Source organism: Mastomys coucha, unplaced genomic scaffold, assembly GCF_008632895.1.
Source record: "Mastomys coucha isolate ucsf_1 unplaced genomic scaffold, UCSF_Mcou_1 pScaffold15, whole genome shotgun sequence".
In the NCBI taxonomy this organism is placed as follows: Eukaryota; Metazoa; Chordata; class Mammalia; order Rodentia; family Muridae; genus Mastomys; species Mastomys coucha.
In genome coordinates, this window is record NW_022196897.1 from 12847316 (window position 1) to 12860410 (window position 13095).

At 54.3% G+C, this 13095-nt stretch overlaps 3 protein-coding genes across 5 annotated transcripts in view; 2 read left to right on the forward strand and 1 right to left on the reverse strand.

Moving 5' to 3' along the window:
• The first annotated feature begins 1484 nt into the window (after positions 1-1484).
• Positions 1485-9200, forward strand: Tprn (taperin). Of its 2 annotated transcripts, XM_031369310.1 has the most exons (5): positions 1515-3445; positions 8123-8342; positions 8430-8536; positions 8652-8752; positions 8864-9200. In XM_031369310.1, the coding sequence occupies exons 1-4, from the start codon at positions 1583-1585 to the stop codon at positions 8712-8714; spliced, it is 2253 nt and encodes a 750-aa protein (XP_031225170.1). In that variant the 5' UTR covers positions 1515-1582; the 3' UTR covers positions 8715-8752; positions 8864-9200. The 2 variants fall into 2 exon arrangements, with proteins under 2 accessions (XP_031225169.1, XP_031225170.1); XM_031369309.1 differs by having other exon boundaries at positions 1485-3445; positions 8652-9200.
• A 1399-nt stretch (positions 9201-10599) lies between these two features.
• Ssna1 (SS nuclear autoantigen 1) lies at positions 10600-12013 on the reverse strand. Of its 2 annotated transcripts, none has more exons than XM_031369329.1 (3): positions 11877-12013; positions 11501-11700; positions 10600-11137 (listed from the first exon to the last, which is right to left on the reverse strand). In XM_031369329.1, exons 1-3 carry the CDS (start codon positions 11926-11928, stop codon positions 11030-11032), a joined length of 360 nt encoding a protein of 119 aa, XP_031225189.1. In that variant the 5' UTR covers positions 11929-12013; the 3' UTR covers positions 10600-11029. The 2 variants fall into 2 exon arrangements, with proteins under 2 accessions (XP_031225189.1, XP_031225191.1); XM_031369331.1 differs by having other exon boundaries at positions 11026-11137; positions 11450-11700.
• Positions 12014-12038: 25 nt separating this feature from the next.
• Anapc2 (anaphase promoting complex subunit 2) overlaps positions 12039-13095 on the forward strand; it is a 12862-nt gene continuing 11805 nt past the window's right edge. The window contains exons 1-2 of the mRNA XM_031369326.1: positions 12039-12236; positions 12473-13095. Coding sequence (XP_031225186.1) covers positions 12084-12236; positions 12473-13095 — 776 coding nt within the window. The 5' untranslated portion in view covers positions 12039-12083. The remainder of the gene's footprint in view (positions 12237-12472) is intronic.

The following is a 13095-nucleotide window of genomic DNA, read 5'->3' on the forward strand; positions in this document are numbered from 1 at the left end:
TTTATTTTGGTAGTTTAGGATTTGGAATTCAGAGTATAAAAGCCATGAATACTAGAAGTTTCCTTTAAAGAAGTAATTTGAGGGGCTGAGGCTATTATAGCTTAGTAGTAGAGTGCTTGCCTAGCATTCAGAAGGTTCTGGGTCCAATCTCCCATACTACCAAGGGTAAATAAGTGACTTGGGAAAGACTTCCAGAAAGCTGAAATTCCATTTCTAATCGCCAGTTTATACTGATGGAGTGGGCCAGCAGGTAAGTTAAAGATAAACCTAAGATGGTGCCAGCTGTGGACTGCCGTGCAACCCAGAAGCCTAAAGGTACCTACCCCTAGGCTGAATCTGTTTTTGCAGAGACCCACATTCCATGAAGCAGAGTCCCTGGAAGGCAAGTGGCACCGGGGCAGCAATGCCAGGCCTAAGCTGGCTATGGACTATAAGGCACAAAAAAACTCACCACCAGTCTGTAGCCCCCAACTTTCTAATGCCTCTAAGCAGTTGCCCTACAGTGTTTGCTGGGAAGGGTATATATTGCGCACTATGCAGCTCTACCCAAAGAAACTTTTCAAGACTTATCTGCCATGAGGTTGTGACCCTTCAGAGTCACTAGCCCCCTAACCTTCGAAGTAAGTGTTTCAACAGGAGTTAGTGTGACTTTTACCTTTGTTTTGTACTTTTCTGCATGACAGAACTGCCTAAATGTGTAAGGCTCAGTTTTTATGTGAAACCTGTGTGTGCGTGCAGAAACAAGGCTGTTTCCATGGTGCCTCCTACACAAAATGGATACCTGGCAGGACCTCCTCCTCCTCGAGTCAGCACCAGATATTCACACATATATTAGGTCTGGGACTTATAAAGCCAAGATTCTTGAAAACATTCCTCTTTTTTTCCCTTTATTTTTTGGCTGTCCTGGAACTCACTCTGTAGACCAGGCTGGCCTCGAACTCAGAAATCCGACTGTCTCTCCCTCGCAAGCGTTGGGATTAAAGGCGTGCACCACCACTGCCCGGTTTCGAAAACACATTCTTTATGCCCGGGTGGATCTCAGAAGCAGCATTTCTTTGTCCGAAAGCGGACCCTGGCGGCCGGCCCACAGCGGTGCAAGGACTCCAGATTGGTGCGGAGCCTGGGCCTAAAGGTAGAGGGCCCGTGCAGCTTGTGTACTGAAGTTATACTGTGCCAATGTCACCTAGGTCGCAAGGGTCCGCTAGGCGATACCTGCTTTAATTACCTTACCCACTTTAATTGGGGTCCAGGGTCCCAGGTCCAGAGCGCAGAGGCGGAAGTGAGGAGCAGCCATTGAGCCCACTGAGGCGTGTCCACACGCCTTCACCAATAGGGTCTGGTTGGTGCCTGTCATAGTCCAATGAAAATGCTGAAGGGGAGGGTTTTAGTGAGTATTCTCCAGTCAACTGGACCGTCTGCTTCTGCTATAGGTAGGCAGTTCTGCCCTTAGGTCCGAGCGCGCTTGCCCAATTGGCAGCCACCAAGGGGGGGCGTGGCACCGCGCGTTATTGAGGCAAGTAGCTGAGAATCTGTACGGCGCGCGGTCGCCGTGCAGTCCTGTCGGCTGCTGCGCGTCCGCAGCATGGCCGGCCTGGGGCGGCTCGACCCGGGGCCGCGAACCGTGATGCCCGCCTGGAAACGGGAGATCCTTGAGAGAAGGCGAGCTAAACTGGCCGCCCTGAGCGGAGGCCCTGGATCCGGAGCGGCGCCGGATGGGCCTAACGAGCGGCTGGTGCTGGCTGAGAGTCTGGGTCCGCTAAGCCAGAACCCGTTCATGCGACTTGAATCGGAGCGGCGGCGCGGGACGCGGCCGGCTCAGCAGCTGCTGGAGCTGTACTGTCGCGTGCCGGGCGTGCGGACCATTCGAGCCGACAACATCCTCATCATCGAGTCAGCGCCAGGCTTCCCGCCCGCTGTGCCTCCCGCTGCAGGCATCCGCGCTGCCGAGGTAGTGGTGTACGAGGCGCCACAGCCCGGCCGTGTCAGCCGCCTGCTGGAAAAGTTCGACTCGCCTACTGCGCCCCGCCGCCGCGGGAGCCCAGAACGCTTCCGCCCTGCGCTTCCGCAGCTTCCCGTGGCGTCTGCATCTGCTGCCACGCGCGCTCCTACCAATCGGTCGTTGGCTCCTGCCCCACCGGTGCTCCCCAGCCAGCCCGCACCCCCTGTTTCGCCTGTCCCCGTTGCCCAGCGCGTGGGTCAGCGCTCTGCCTGTTGCGAGCCCGCGCACCCCGACGGCACCGCCGGCCCCGGGGCCCGGCGCAGCGACTTCCTACAGAAGACCGGCAGCAACTCCTTCACTGTCCACCCCCGGGGCCTGCCCCGCAGTGCGGTCAATCGCTCGCTTTCTAATGGACCCATGACTCAGGAATCCCCTGCTGGCCCTGCCAATGGGTTGTCAGGCTCTCCGCCTGTACCGGGCGAGTGGAAGCCAAAGGTGGAGTCAAAGGAACCCTCTCTCCACCCTCCCCCAAGCCCTGGGACCCCAAGTGCCACTCCAGTTGGGCCCCCTGCCTTCCCGGCGCCCAGCCCAGCCAGTGCCACTCCCAGTCAGCGCCAGTGGGTCTCCTCTGCCACTAGCGCCAATGATTCCTTCGAAATAAGGCCGTCTTCCAAGCCAGACATGGAAACTATCCCAATCGGGGACCTTCAGGCCAGGGCCCTGGCCAACCTCCGAGTGAACTCCCGAAACTCCTTCGTGTTGATCCCCAAGCGCAAAGCCCCTGGGAACTATCCTTTGGCGGGGAGGCAATTCGAGGAGCCAAAGGGGGAGGTGGGCTGGGCATCTCAGAGCCAGGGGCTCGGATCCCAGCTGGTGTCTACAGTGGATGGTGCACCTGCCCTAGAGAAGAGTTCTTTGGCTGCTGAGATGCAGTGGGCAGTTAGGAAGGGGGGCTGCCCCAGGCCAGCAATTTCTGACACAAACAAGTCTGACAGGTGGCAGAGGCCAGCCTCACCACCTCCATTTCTACCAGCCACTGCTGAGGCTGAGCCGGCTGAAGGCTTGGGGGTTCCTGGCTTGGCCAAGAATGGCCAGGAACCTGCAAGGCCAGGACTTCCAGTCACCTTCATTGATGAAGTAGACTCAGAGGAGGAGGCCTTTCAAGAAGCCAAACTGTCCTCAGCAGTTGGTGTGCCTTCCCCGTACCACCTGCACCCTGCCAGGCCTGGACACACCTCAGAGCTCCTGAACAGAAGTAGCAACACTTTCATAGTAGTGCCCAAGAGGAAGCCAGGGACCCTTCAGGAGCCACACTTAAGTCAGACCAATGGTCAGGCCCAGCAAGGGGCAGAGGAACAGGATGCTAATAGCCTCTCAGGACCCCACACTACCCTGGAGAATACCCTAAAGAAACGATACCCCACTGTGCATGAGATCGAGGTGATCGGTGGTTACTTGGCCCTGCAGAAGTCCTGCCTCATCAAGGCTGGCTCCTCGAGAAAAAAGGTAAGTGGTAAGAAGAGGGCTGCTGGCATGGATGCCTTCTCCATAAATCACAGGACAATGGGACTCTGTGCTTGGACCAGGTCCAGGGCCTTTGTGAACTGTGACAGCCCCAGGCGGGGGTTAGTCAGCCTACTGTTTACTTCAGAGATTTGGGAGAAGTAGGCAGGTAGTGCAGAGTTCCAGAATCCCCTTTGGAATGGGTAGTTCCAACTAATTGCAGGAAATAGCCTGGCCTTTGATTTGGAGGTAGCTGGCATATCCTTGTGGCGTTTAGCTTGGACAGATATCCAGAGCCTGGATGTAAATGGGAAGGAAGAAAGCCAGTCATTCTTTTGCAGGTCCTCCTCACTTTGAGGTCAGTCTAGGCACACAGCCCAAAAGCTAGCTGGAGGGAGTTCTCAGCACCCTGGAAGGTCCGGGAGTCAGAGCTTAGGAGGCCTTTGCCTTCTGCAGGCATGGATTGAGCACCCAGGCTTCATGCCAGACATGATCAAGAGGGCCTTGGGCAGAGAAACTCAAGAATAATCCCCTAGTGGCTCAGATGACCAGGGTGAGCCATATTTCCTAGCTAGCTCTGGCCAATGGCTTGGAACCCTCTGGGCACAAGGAAATCATTCCTCAGATTCTTCCTGATTGTTCCAGGGTCTGTGTTTTGTCCCCTGGGGCAAATTCCAAGACCTACCCCACATGACTCTTAGTCAGCTGGTACAGGAAAGTGCACCTTTCCCTTCTGCTCAGATGGGAAGTGCACCTTTCCCTTCTGCTGAGATGGCACCTGCAGTGTCTATGCTACGACAGCTAGAGTTTAGGTTCACACAGGTTAACACTGTGCCCTCCACCTCAGTTTCCTTGGGGGAGCTTGTGTCCTGAGCCGTGCCATCTTACCTCCTCACTCATTTTCCCTTATGTTTTGCTTCCTGTCACAGTGGCCTTGCCATCATCTCTGGTCAATTCCATCTGTCATGGTGACTTTGGTGGGGATTCTGGTGAGGAAGGAGACTCAGAGCTATAACACTTTTTTTTTCCCCATGTGAAATCATGTTTCTCCAAATCTCACCTGTACTCTTTCCCCTGAGTCCTTGGATAGATTGATCCAGGTCCTTCCCCCATCTTTCCCTGCTTCTTGATCCTGATGTCTCTATGAGGTGGCCATCCCCATGCTTGTCCAAGAAGTGGAGGTGCTGAAAGCATCCCTGTATGCTGAGGAAGCTGAGGCTTGGGAGGTTCATGAAAGGCTGGGGGACTCATAGGACCGGAGCTGAGACCAAGTGCCTATCTCTAGAGCCTTGCTCCTATACTGGGATACTGGGCTTCTTGAAACTGAAAAGCTGCTCCTAAGAGCCTGGCTCTCATGTCCCTGACTAGAGACAAGTGTGAGAATCACTCTTGACTGGGTTAAAGCAAGAGGGCAGGGCTGCCAGGTACTGTCGTTCATGTAGATCTCAAACATTAAAGCAGGGCAAGGCCTAAAGGCTAGCAGGGGTCTGGAATAGGACCCTGGCCAGCAGCCTGGCTGGCTGGGCCAGACGGAGGGAGTTGGGGGTCCAGATGGATGATGCTTATTATGGCCAAGTGGCCTGGGCAGGGCTTTCTGTAGCAGCACAACCTGCTGATTGTGCTGTCCTGCCTATGCATGCACCAGCTGCCCTGCCCAGCAAGACACAGAATGCCAGTGGGAGGGGGCAGGGCACAGAGCTGCCCGACCTTCAGAGCAGTGTGCAGGTGAGGCCCTCATGTACTTGTCCTTAGCTGACGTTTCTCTTGCCTTCAGCCCCCAGGAAACCCCAGGTCCTTCTCCTGAAGCCCAAGTGATTGCCCTGTGGGAGTAGGTGGTCTCAGAGGACCTCCCCACCGTGGCTAGATGACCGGAAGGCAATGCTGGTGGTTCTCTAGAGTATGACTGAGGGATTGCTCTTCACTGGGCTGGCAGTTTGGCAGAGGGTATATGACTTCAGAGGGACTCAGCCCTGCTCTGGGTAGTTAGGGTCCTCTGATGGCCAGTGTCTCTGAGAGACAGCCTGGCAGATACATTTCCGTTTAGGTCATCTATTGGGAGAAAGAGGCTCTGCTGAGGCCCTCTGCCCTGAGGTAGGATGTTGCAGCCTCCCAGCCCCCACAGTTTTCTTGGTAAGAGGGGTGTCCTTTCACCTTTCCCTCCCTAATTGGAAGAACCAGTGGCTCCCACCTGTCTAGCTGCTACTTCCTCTTTCCTGCCTCCTGTTCCTGTGCCACACCCTAGTATGTTAGTGTCCTCAGGGCCCAGCCCTCCACCCTCACTTGCGTGACCTAATTATGCCTCAGCCTGGCTCCCTTTTGAAGGTGGGCCTGTCCTCTTGGCTCTTAACAGCACCATCATCTTCCTCCAGTCTGCACCTGCTTCTCCTAGTTGAAGCTGCCCTGAATGTCCTCTCACCTGCTTTCCTTTTGATTCAGTCTCTCACTCCCAACTCTTCTCATGGGTGACCTAGATGGTCTTTCTGGAGTACAGAACCCTGGAGAGAGAGAGACTGGACCCTTATTCTTGAAACCTCACTGGTACAGGGTGTGCCCTGGGTGGGTGGGGGGTGTAGCGGCTGTGGTTATCACAGTTGGGTAGCTCTGATCTATTGTCCTGTTACCCTTGGGAACTTTGGCTGGAGGCCAAATGGAGGATGGGAGCCAGGCTGTGTGCAAGGGATTGGGGGCAGGGTTTGGCTAAACATGACCTCCAGCTGGGCCAGTTGAGCAGTTTCCCTGCTTTGAGTCCCAGGGTGGACACCTTTTGGTAACCCAAGCTGGGTGTGTATGGGTAGGGCAGGTTAAGGGAGAACAAAAGGGCCCTGTAAAAGCTGGAAGGTTCTGCCACCCAGGGCCCTGTGAAAGCCCAGAGGTTCCATCACCTGCCTGCCATATTAGGTGTGCTGGGTAAAGTCCCCCAGATACTGGTGACCAGATATGTACAGTGGCAATCCCTGTCTGGACCTTCCCCACATACTCTGGTGGCTCCACCCCTGCCTGAGTTACGTTGTGACCCACTAACCTCTCCTGGAAAGGGGAAGGAGACCTATGAATACTGGTCTGCCAGAGGAGACAAGGGAAATAGTTACTGGGAGGGCCTGGGCCCCAGCTAAGACAGACAGGCTTATGAGCTGCTTCCCCACCCCCAGCCTGGCCAGGCCGTGCCAAGCACAGTACCCACATGTGTCTACCCCCTCAACCTCCCTGCTGGGAACTATGCAGACTAATGAGGGTGTGCTAATCTAGCTGGGCCTTGGCAGCTGGTCTTCTATTCTAAGTAGTAAGGGAATGGGCCTCAAGGGCTCCATCCAGGGCCCACTTTGGTATAGAAGGCTCCAGGTATGTTAGGCCCTATACTATCCTGGGCTCCTCCTAGGGTGCTTATCTCAGAAGGCTAGTCAGGAAGGCCAGGTGACATCAACCCTCAGCTTCCACCTAACTTGTCTCCTAATGGGATCTAGTCTTCAAGGACTAGATAGGCCTTGAGACCAAAGCAGGGTACAGCATGTCTTCCTATGACAGGAGTGAACATCTCTGTTTTGCCTGATCTGCGGGGTGTCTCCCTATTTGCCTGTTAATGTGTGCAAATGGCCAAAGTAGGGAAGGCCTGGGAGAATATATGTCTCTGAGTAGGTTGAGAAGTGAGGAGCTCCAATTCCTGGGGTTTTTCCCCTGGTCCTGGGCAGGTTATCTTCCAATGGGTAGAGGGCTCAGGGGTATTAATAGTCATGTGGGACAGGAGGCAGGATGCTGGTTCATAGTTTAGGTGTCCTGCTTGTGTGGGTTTTTTGGTCCATTCTGTGGCCTGTGCCAGGGTCACTTTGCTGCCTCAGGACAGGCTCAACCCTCCTGCCAGGCTAGTCTTCCATCCTGTTGGGCCTCTGGCTCCTTCCAGGGGAAGAGGGGGAACCTGAGCTGGCTGTTGGTGTCCTGTGCCTAGGAGTTTAATATTTCGAGCCCAGCAAGACTGCCCCATCTGCTGCAGGCAAGTGCTCATGTTCATTACTAACCCACTAGGGCTGAGCTCAGCTGAGAGGACTAGGGAGCCTCAGCAGTCACTGATTGTGGAAGTGGGGCTCCCAGCCCAGGTAGCTGAAAGGAGGGTCATGACAGAGGGTGCCCACAGCTTTCTATTCCTTAGAACCAAGCCACTGGGAGAGAAGGGAGAATTTGTTTATGAAATTGTGGAGCCAGTGAGGCGCACAGTAGGGTAGGAGTTGGGAATCACTGATAGTATTGCTGGTACCTTAGACTCTATAAAAAGTGGGACTCCCCACTAGCCTGAAAAATAGGTGGTGCATAGCACCAGCAACCCAACTGATGGCTGTTAGCCTCTCAAGCAGGCCCCTGACAGTGATGGTTGGCTCCCAGAATATGAAATTAGCTTTAGGAGCTGCTGCAGGTAGAGGGTGGGATAGGTAGAACCTATAACTTTTTTTTTGCTTGCTTGGTTTTTTTTTTGTTTGTTTGTTTTTTGTTTTTTGAGACAGGATTTCTCTGTATAGACCAGGCTGGCCTTGAACTCAGAAATCTGCCTGCCTCTGCCTCCCGAGTGCTGGGATTAAAGGCGTGGGCCACCACCACACGGTGGAACCTATAACTCTTAGTAGAAGGGTCTTCTCTCTGTTTAGCACCTCTGCTGGGTGGTAGGGCCCCTGCTGACATGGCTCTTAATCCTAGATGAAGATCTCCTTCAACGACAAGAGCCTGCATACAACATTTGAGTACCCTTCTGAGAGCTCTCTGGCACAGGAAGAGGCGGAGGTGGAGGAGGAAGAGGAGGAGGAGGAAGGAGAGGAGGATGGTGAAGAGGAAGTGGGGCCTGACTCAGAGAAACCCTTCACAGTTTTCTTGCCCCGGGCCACATTTGTAAGCAGTGTGGGACCTGAGAGCAGCTCAGGTAATCACACCCATTGGAATGGGCAGCCTGGGAGTGGAATCTGGACCACACTTGCAGGTAACCATGCCTATTGTCTTTGGTTCACAGGTCTGTCCAGCTACACTCCAAAGCATTCCATGGCCTTCAGCAAGTGGCAGGAGCAGACACTGGTGCAGACTCCAACTGAGGTGGAACTCCCACCAAAGGAGGTCATGGTAAGCCAGGTGGAGGGTGCTGGGTGAACACCCAGACCACCAAAGGAGGCTGATTGGCTTGGGGAAGGGGTGAAACTTGGATAAGCCTTAGTGGCTATATTCTATTCTCTCTCAGCTCACACCTGCCAGTCAGGATGATCTCTCGGACTTCCGAAGCGAGCCAGCCCTCTATTTCTGACCCCCGCAACTGTCAGGATGGCCAAGACTTAGCCCCAGGTGTGGTGGTCCTAGAAGCCAGTCAATACCCAAGAGCCCTGACTATTCTGTGCCCCTTCCACCTCACCTGGCTCTCCCTGCCTCCTCTCTGTTACCTCCTTCTGCCTTCAGGGCCAGATCTGAATCTCACGCCAAGGAAGAACAGGTGGGAACTGCCTGTGGGACAGGGGGACATCTGTCCACACTGTCTCATCTGTGGTGAGGTGGCGGCCTGACCAGATCTTGTCTCAGGGTGCTGTGGGACATTTCAGATCCTTCTTCTGAGGAGTGGCCACTGTCAGGAGTGAGAGGCTGCCCTAGCTATTTGTGCTTTGCCGAAATCCAAGCTCCTGCCCTCAGCCTAGGAGTCTACTATGCTGGAACTCAGCTACTCTTCATGAAAGATGGCAGGGTGGTGTTTTTTTTTTTCTCCCGATATTGGATTCAATAAACAGCACTGTAACAAGGCTGCTTTTTGCCTTCTTTACACAGCCCTCAGTCTGAGAACAAGGTGCAGGCCTAACTTGGTACCTGTCTGCAAAAAAGCAAAAAGTGACCCCAGTCTGGTATTGTCACACTTTGAGCTCTTGCTGGTCTGGCTCATGCTTTTGTTCTCTTCCCACTGCAAGCCTGCTACTTTCTCCCTCAGAGCTAGTACTGTGGAAGTGGACCTAATTTCTGGGCTCTGCAACTCAATGACCCAGGGGCCTAGCTGCCAGATGGGAGAAAGGTAAATGCTATAATTGACAGGATTCCACACAGGGCCAGGAGCCCAGTAAAGTAGCTAGTTGTGTATCACACAGGAATGGGGCTAAATGGAAATTTGGAGATCTTTTCTTTGATTTAGATACCTCCCAACCTATAAGCCTGTAACAAGGCTATAGCAACAGAGAGTTCCCAAAAGTCTAGGGAGATGCAGACCTGCCTGCCTGGAAACTGTTCTCAGAGGCCTAGGCAGCCAGTGTAGAGATAGGGCCATCTGTAGGCACACTACATGTGTCTTTTTTTTTTAATTTTATTTATTATTATACATAAGTACACTGTAGCTGTCTTTAGACACATCAGAAGAGGGCATCAGATCTCATGACGGGTGGTTGTGAGCCACCATGTGGTTGTTGGGATTTGAACTCATGACCTTCGGAAGAGTAGTCAGTGCTCTTACCTGCTGAGCCATCTCACCAGCCCTACATGTGTCTTCTTTTCTTGTCACCCAAGAGCAAATATATTGCTTGACAAGGATTAAGCAGAGTGTTGATATATGTTTCTCTCTGAGAATAAAAACCCAGTTCTATAGGTACTTTGTTTAAGAAACGGTTTCACACTGTGTCCCAAGCTGGTTTACAGTTTACTATTTACTATGCAGACTTGAATGGCCTTGATCTTAAGGTAACCCTCCTTCCTCAACGAAGGGATGATAGGTGTAAACTACTACAGAGGTTCTCTGGATCTTCTTGGTCAACAAATACTTCCAAACTTGCCCCAGAAGCTGTGACCCAGCAAAGGGCTGGGTCATAGGGCACATGGAAATAGGAAGTAAGCAACATATATGGTTGAGATATGGGTCCTAGCAGCAGCAGCAGTTTCATATTGGACCAAATAGAACTTTGTACCGAGGGATGGAACTGTCCCTGTCTCTGTCTCTGAGCCAGGTTCTGTATTGAGCACCATAGTACAGCAAAGCCCCTCACAGAAAAGTGGTTTGTGTTCTGGACTTGGGGGAAAGATCAGCAGCTTTGCAAGGGGAGTTAAAGGGCTAGGGCTGACCTGTGAGGTGAGTACTTTCAGCTCTGTGTTTTGAAGACAAGATAGTCAGGGAAAAACTGCAGGTCTTCTTACCAAAAGGATACATGGTAGCTGGCAGACACAGATCTTGCAAAACAACCTTTATTGAAACACCAGAGGCCATGGGGATGGGCCCTACGGTTTCAGTTCTGGAGTGAAGATTCTTTCTTCAACATGCCTGGCCTGGGGCCCTAGTGGCTGAGGAGACAGCACTCGGACTAGGACCAGGACATTCCTGGTAGCCCACAGGGATACAGGAGCTTCAGAGAGAGGCCCCTCGTGGAGCTGACCAGGAGCTCAGGGTCCCCACAGCACATCTGAGTACAGAGCTGGGAACACCTTTTCCATTGGACTGTCCTAGGGCTTTTCTTGTCACCCAAGACAGGTGGAGGTCAGAAATTGCCCCTCTGGGCACCAGAGATAAAAGACATCTGAGGCCACGAAGAACAAAGATGCTTTAAGACAGACATGTTGGGGACTGAGCAGCCATAGGCCACGGCTGAGATAGGCACTGGGTCAGCTGTCCTTGCCTCCACTACTCTTCTGGTCTGAAGCTGTGGCTTTAGTCAGGTTCCCAGCTTCTCTTTTGAGTACACTAAGCAGAGTCTGAGAGCTCTCCAGGATCTGGGGCCAGAGAAATAAAAGGATGTTATTTCTCTGGTAGGAAGGTCCTATTGCCTCAGTCTCTAATATTGGAGGATGGGAATCTCAATCTGGCCATCTGTGCTGTAGCCACTGTGTTATGGAGGATGGTGGGGGTGGTAAAATCATCCTCTCTCTTGCACCTGTCCCAAAGTTCTTCCACCCCGCAAAGCTAGGCTGAGTTAGTTCAGGCCCACACCGTGTACTCTGTCCAATACACCACTGCTCACTCTCTTGGAACCCACAGACTGCCCACTGTCCCGCCTACAGCCTCTGAACCACAATGGGCCCTACCTAGCCTCAGATGGTAGTGAGGCAATGACAACGCACATCTGAGAGCCCCACCTTGAGGTAGGCAGCCTCTGTCTCTGCGATGGTCCGGTCAAACTCGTTGCGAGAGGCGATCTTGCGCGCCAGGTTCTCGTTGACGCGGGCCAACTTCTCCGTGAGCTGCCTCACCTCATTCTGTAGCCGCTGCTTTTCGTCCTCCTCTTGCTGGATCTGCCGGCACAGCTCCTCTCGCTTCTGACACAACTCCTCGATGCCTAGGGTGGGCGGGAAGACAGAGCTGTAGGTTGGGGCTCGTGAGCTTCGGACCCCGACCAACACGACAGAGGGGCAGGCCGCAGAGCGGGGCTCGTGAGGCGTGTCCACGCAGCCTCCCAAGTGGGTCGGCCGGCCCCCGGCCCCCGGCCCGCGGCCTTCAGCGCCCGACGCTCACACTTGACCAACTCGTTGTTGTAGTTCTGCAGCGCCGCGCCCTGTTGGGTCATGGTCCGCACCGCGTCCGGAAGCCTCAACCGCCGCCAAGCCCGCGCCTGCGCACTGCCTCCACAGCGCGTGGACGGGTAACGTCACGGCTGCGCCACAGGCCCGCGTTGCGTCATCAACGTGCGCTATACTGGGCGGGTCTGTTTTGTGGACAGTGATGGAGGCTGAGGGTGTGGCGGCGGCGGCGGCGGCGGCGGCGGCGGCGACAATAGTCACCGCCGATGACTGCGACTCTAGGCCTGGACAGGAGCTCTTGGTTGCCTGGAATACTGTGAGCACCGGTCTGGTGCCGCCGGCCGCGCTGGGGCTGGTGAGGCCGGGGAAAGGTTGTCGGGCCTGTGCAGAGTTCCCGCGACTTTGCATACTTTAGGGAGTCTACCCTTGGGGCCTCAGAGCTCCGTGCTCTGCCTGTAGTGGGCTTGCCTCCCTCCTCACCTACCTGATTTGTTTGGTTCCCTGGCAGCCTTTCGGTTGCTGGTTTTTTCACGCCCCTCCTCTCCTTTTGCCCCTATTCCGCCCCTCTGCTCACGATTTTCCGTGCTCCAGGCATCTTCCCGGACCAGCGGTGCAGTCCCACCGAAGGAGGAAGAGCTTCGTGCAGCGGTGGAGGTTCTGAGGGGCCACGGTCTGCACTCTGTCCTGGAGGAGTGGTTCATAGAAGTGCTGCAGAACGACCTTCAAGGCAATATTGCCACGGAGTTCTGGAATGCCATCGCCCTTCGCGAAAACTCTATCGATGAGCCCCAGTGCCTTGGGCTGCTCCTGGATGCGTTCGGTCTGCTGGAAAGCCGCTTGGATCCCTATCTGCATAGCCTAGAACTCCTAGAGAAATGGACTCGTCTGGGCTTGCTGATGGGTGCTGGAGCTCAGGGGCTTCGGGAGAAAGTTCATACTATGTTGCGGGGAGTCCTGTTTTTTTCCACCCCTAGGACATTCCAGGAGATGGTCCAGCGCCTCTATGGTCGTTTCCTGAGAGTCTATATGCAGAGCAAGAGAAAAGGAGAAGGGGGCACAGACCCGGAACTAGAGGGTGAGCTTGACAGCCGGTATGCCCGCCGCAGGTACTACCGACTTTTGCAGAGCCCTTTGTGTGCAGGATGTGGCAGTGACAAGCAACAGTGCTGGTGCCGGCAGGCACTGGAGCAGTTCAACCAGCTCAGCCAGGTCCT